Source organism: Cupressus sempervirens, chromosome 7 (assembly GCF_028749045.1).
Source record: "Cupressus sempervirens isolate cs-2001-9-10 chromosome 7, ASM2874904v1, whole genome shotgun sequence".
In the NCBI taxonomy this organism is placed as follows: Eukaryota; Viridiplantae; Streptophyta; class Pinopsida; order Cupressales; family Cupressaceae; genus Cupressus; species Cupressus sempervirens.
The window spans coordinates 407,088,305-407,094,323 of NC_143124.1; the positions used below are offsets into that span (position 1 = coordinate 407,088,305).

General features: G+C 32.4%; 1 protein-coding gene across 1 annotated transcript; it reads right to left on the bottom strand.

Annotated features, from left to right (window-relative positions):
* Nucleotides 1-3,810: 3,810 nt before the first annotated feature.
* LOC149547259 (EP1-like glycoprotein 3) lies at nt 3,811-4,443 on the bottom strand. Its single transcript, XM_089794116.1, has one exon. It carries the CDS (start codon nt 4,441-4,443, stop codon nt 3,811-3,813), a length of 633 nt encoding a protein of 210 aa, XP_089650242.1.
* Between the last annotated feature and the right edge of the window lie 1,576 nt (nt 4,444-6,019).

Consider the following 6,019-nt stretch of genomic DNA (forward strand, 5'->3'; position numbering starts at 1 on the left):
TTTATTTCAGATTGGATAATAGTTTTGGTATGTGTAAACTAAATTTTGTTGTGAAAGCCATTGGGACAATGCCTTTTCCTAGTGGGAAAGGATGTCACATCTTTCCCTAGAATCATTTTCTTTTCTTTCTTATGTGGCAAAGGTTGACTTGGTCAAAATGGAGTAATCTTAATTTAAGATAAATGAAAGTTAACATCTTAGATTACCAAAATGAAATGACTTATCTTCATATGGAAATACATGAGATATTATGTTATGGTGATGATGTCATTGAAGTGTTTTAAATGTTATGATTTAATAATGTGATTAGGCTAATGTTTTTACTTCTTAATGATGATATAATGATTTTTATGGATAGTGACTCATTTTTGGTTGCGAGTGTTTGAGTGGATGTAGGGATCGTCACGATGAGAGTGTGGTTGAAAGATTGAAATGAATTAGGTGCTTCATTTGATTTATAGGGATATATTTAAAGATGTTAAATAGAACATGAATATAAATAAAATTTCTAATGGAAGAGTTTTGTTATTTGATTTTAATATATACATATATAAATGTTTTAATTGGATTTGAAAATGATTTTAGAAATATAATGCTCTTTTATATATCTATGTCTGTGTTTATTAAAACATCAATTTTCTTTTAAAACTTCCAAATAATAAAAACGTATTTTGAAAACAATGTTTTCAATTTTGAAACCATAAAAAAAAAACCAAGACATATCTATCCAAACCATGGAAAGGAAAGAAAACAACATTACATCAGTTATGGGAAAGAGGCTTTATAAAGAGGGCTTTGGGGAAATAGAAGAACCAATGATGATGGCTGGAGAAGTCAAGGATTGCTCAGTGTAACCAACAATTCAAGCTTTGTCACATTTTCATTGCTACCAATGGGTAAGAAATCAAGTATTTGCAGAAGTTTTATTCCGTAATCAGTTAAATGTATGATAAAATAGTTTTGATGTGGTTAAAAATTTTATATTTGGGGGAACCTTGAGGTAATAAGCATATCGTGATTATCGTCGATTTAAGTATTCTTTACATATTCTCATTGACTGTAATGCCAAATACACAGTTTGTCATAAACCTCAAAAAGGAAAACTCGTCACCATACCTATCTATCATGATTGTTGAGTTGGTTGATCTTGTTTTTCTTGTCTAAGAAACTTAAAAAAAACACAATTGGGATTTGACCATATTATGAAAACAAGAAATGTGACAATAATTATTACTATTTTTACATAAATACCTAGAGGTTCTCAAAATATTTGCATAGATAATCAAAAGAGCCCTTGTGATTTGTCAAGAAGGACAATCATTTTGATATAACTAAATCATTTTTGATATAATGGCATAGATAATAAAACTTGTGCATTATTTGTGTTTAGGATGAGAAGAATTACTATTATTATTAATTCTTCATAAATATTTATTATTGGTTTCTTGCATTTGAGAACTGGTGGCATGTTCTTGTCATGAGTGGTTGTAAACCTTAGTGTCACTAAAGTTTATGGAACACAACATAGCAGGCTGTTAGGAGCTTATAAACTCCAAATTTGTGCAATAACTAATTCTTTGACTACCTATTACCCTATCTATGAATTTTTTTTTGGACAAGCATGTATGCATTTCTTTGTGTTAAAAAAAAGAAAAGAACTTTACAACAATTTGAGTATTGAATTATATCCGAGTAGATTGTATCCTATAGGATAGCATGCAAACTCAAAAAATTATTAGTACCCTTAAATGGCTTCTGTAATCTCCACATAAAATTTGTAAGACAAAAGATTTTCCTTCCATCGTGTAACTCTGGTTTAAAGAAGGAATGTAATTTTAGAGAAATGTTAAGATTTGGAAATTGCTAAGTAACCAATTGTTAGAATCAGATCTTAGGAGGTTGTTATTCTATTTCAATAATTTCCAGCTTTTAGAATGTTTTTCTATTAAAGCTTCTAGTGTATGTTAAGATTAAATAATTTGTGAATACTTTTCTTTCATTCAAAATCTACAAAATGAGTTGTTAATGGCTATTGAGGCTATTTAGTATGCATTTCAGCAAAGACTATGGTTGACTAAAACATAGGAAAAGATTGGATATATGTTTTATGTGACTTAGATGAAAAAAGTATTCTTTCCAGCATTGCTGAGTTTGGTTGTGCCTTAAAGAGGCAATGAACATAAGTAGATGTAAATCAGATTAGTTGTACGTCTTGTTGTGGTTAGCATATAGGTGTATATTTTCCTTTATGGTTGGGTGTAATGTAGCGATACTGGGAAAGATAGAATGGATACTTCACATTTAGTTTCTTCTATTTGCCAGTTCTATAGAATCGATACATGTTGTTCTTGTTTCTTCGACTGTTAAATTTGGCTTGTAAAGTGCTTAGCCAAGCCATTTGATTTTCCAGATAATGCATATGTGTGTATGTGGCTATGCTTATTTGGTTTTACTACATATGTATAGATGTGTAGTTTATTTTTTAATTCCTTGCTACATTCTGTGATTAGGCTGCTAAGCACACAATTGTACTATAGTGTTTTTCATGGGCGCATCAGATCCATCTGATCCATCTTCTTCCAGGAAGCTAGGCTTCTCGTGGCAGGGTCAGGGAATTCTTCATATCATAAATCCCAGGGAATTATTCACTCCATGGTTGGCAAGATTAAAGCACCTGGGCCACACTCCCATCTTAGATAGCAAATGGACAATGTCCTATCGCTTTGGAGATAGGCTACGCTAAAGAACACAATAGGAAAGGTTAACTTCATGCTATTGTAACTATCATCCAAGAGACGAACTATGTACATTGTATATGAGAAAATGTAAATTATGTGTAATCACTATAATTATTGTATGTTGGATCAGCAATCTGGTTAATGTTACTTGATAAATAATGAGATTTGATGAGTGATATGTCATCACCATTATTGATATAACATTGAACTTTTCTAAATATACATAAAAGTGGAATTGTTGATCAACATCTTAATATTTTTGTTATGCGAATAAACTAATTGTTAATGGTTAAACAGTTTGACTATTCCACTATGTTTTGATTGATTCTCTTCCACTTTTTCTGCAATTGATGATGTGGCAAATTTTAACTAGAACATGGTTCTTACACCTGATCCTCCCCATCATCATCTTTATCCTTTTCTTTCCGCTGTCTATGCTTTCGAGACTTATTTATCCATGCCCACAATAAGATTAACAGAGCTATTGCTCCACCTGTAGAAGCGCAACAGATGACAACCACTAAGGACTCAACGCCCATGGATATTGACTAGATTTTAACATATGTAGTGCAATTGTAAAACTCTTCCTCTGGATAGCAATAACCAATTGAAAAATTAGTTCTATACCTGAAAAAAGCAGCTTTGCAGTAGCAATTTTGAGGCAAAGTGTTTTACATTCTTCCTTTGATAGCAACCCTAGCATTGAAGACTTTTCATAACGATAAGTAAAATAGGCAACGTGCTCAAGCTCCAAAAAGTGATGACCTTGGAGTGTACTATTTGGTGAGCAAACTAGAGGAACACGCGGAGCAAATCCATAATTAGGTTTTGTTACATCAATTGGTTTAAAAGCATTTCCATCTCCTGGAAAAAGGCACTGATCATTTGCGTAGACACCATAGTCTCTGCATGCTCCTGGAGAAACACACCCTAGCACCGTTTTCATGAAATATGGTGCAAAGGCAGTGTAAGATCTTATTGTTGTTTTTTGAACCAAGCACGCTTTAAAATTCCCATCTGAATCCATTTTATTGTAAAGTATGTCATTTGGTGTTGCTACTTTATATGTAGGTTATAGTTGTCCTTGAGAATAATAATTGTTCGACTGATCGTCTAACTGGGCATAAGATAACTCTACACCTAAAGGTTCCTCAGGAAATCTGTAATACATTTCAGCCAGTGCAGAGGCTGTACTAACAATAGCAAAGACACCGTGAAGCATGGTAGCATAGAATTGACCTAGGCTTGTATTCTTTGGAGAGATGTTTGCAATAAATTTCTGCCCCTCCCTAAACTTCATCCCTCGTAGCCTGATATCAGGTGGATAATCAAAAGACTGCCAGCTGATTCCACCAGAGATGTTATAGAGAATAAGATTCCTAGAATCTTGCATCGCCATACCAGAGGTGTTATAGAGAATAAGATTTCCAGAAGCTTGCATTACCATCCTTTGAAAAGCTTGGTTAGAAGTATTTGTAGACCAGACAAGACTGCCATCTGAGTTACGTAGTACAAGCTCTCCTAAGGAGGTGGGCATTAGAGCTTCGTTTTCTTGCACCATCTGGTATCTGTTTGAACTCCACACCATTTGCATATCAAACAGACTAATATCAGTGGCGTAGGCAAAAAAGAAAGTTACAAATAGGTAGCCTGTTTCACAAGGGCTGCAATAGCAGAAGAATCCACATACAGACTGCAGAGTCATATTATTATATGCGGTATTTCTGCTCAAAAGGATCGGTCTGACGAGTGCATCGTTGGAAATAGAGGATGTCTAGAAGTCTAGAGACTGGAAATTATTTCTCCAATTCATGCTTCCATAAGCAGCTATGGGAGTAATAGCAAGGCTCTCTGCAAATAGTGAACAAGATATAAGAAACAGTGGTAGAATTAGAAAAAGTGGCGAAAAGGATGAAAGACAATCCGTTGTCATCATTTTCCAAAGCAGCGGTTCTGTCTAAGAGAGATACTGTAGAAAAACTAACATGCTTGGATGAAAGATGTTTTGAATTTAGATAAGAGAGGAGTTAGATTAAGCTATAAGGTCAAGTTCAAGAAAATCAAATATATTGAAGTTAACTATTGGTTTAATATATTTAAAAAAACCTAGATAAGACCGGAAAGCATAGCTTACAAAGTCATGCGGACAACTGTGTATTTCCCGCTGAGATAGCACGTGCCTAGTGAACATTTTGTTGTTGTGATAAGTTAATATATTCCACTCGGTTTGTATGGTCTGGAATCTGCACAGACCGTGTAAAGATAGACATTTATCAAAAACTTGTGCAACCATTTTATTGCCTAAAATCTACACTAAAATGTAAATGTTGAAAAACTAAGTGTACCCTTGCTAAGACTTAGGTAGTTAATGTTTTGTATCGTTTGTCTGTCAAACTTTTATATCTATTTTTGGTTATTGTTTTTAATCACTTTGTAATTCTTAGATTCTTATTTCAATTATAAAAAAAAAAAACATTTCCGACCTTCCATCATTAATAGGCTGTAAAACTTTTCTCTTTTATTATACTAAATGTATTGAGTAGGAATCGCTTTTGATGTATAATGGGTATGTTAAATAGGTCTGGCAGGTCAATTTGAAGTAAAAGTAGGCTTTCTTTTTAATACAATTTGAATTATATGAGATCATTTGGTAGGTCATTGGGTAAGCATTGATGGTTGTGTGAAAAAATGTCACTGCAGAAGTAATAGTTTCAAATCAATTATAAAAGGTGGAACAAAACATCTTATCAAAGGACTCCTACAACATTTGCAGGAATAAAGAGAGAGGGTGGGAGAGATCGATAAATGGGGGGGAGGGGGTTAAGCAACAATAAGATAGAAGATAGAAGATAGAGATGGAAGAATAAATTTTCAGAGCTGAAAGTATAGATAAAAATATATACTTTTACAGGTATAGAAAGATGTTAAAAACAAAGATGGAGAGAAAAATAAATAGTGGGATCTAGAGAGATAGAGACAAAGAGTGAAGGAAATGAATAGGGAGGGACAAAAATGTAATCAAGATATATTTATAAATTATAATTAAAACTTCAGCTTTCCTAAACATTCATTTTTTAACATAAATTATAATGTAATATCTTATAATACACAACAAAGATTACTGAAACATCTTCTCAACATAAGAAAGATATTTTGATATCTATGAACTTTAAAATATTAGTTTTAAATCTTTTCGACAACATATATATATATATATATATATATATATATATATATATATATATATATATATATATATATATATATATATATATATATAT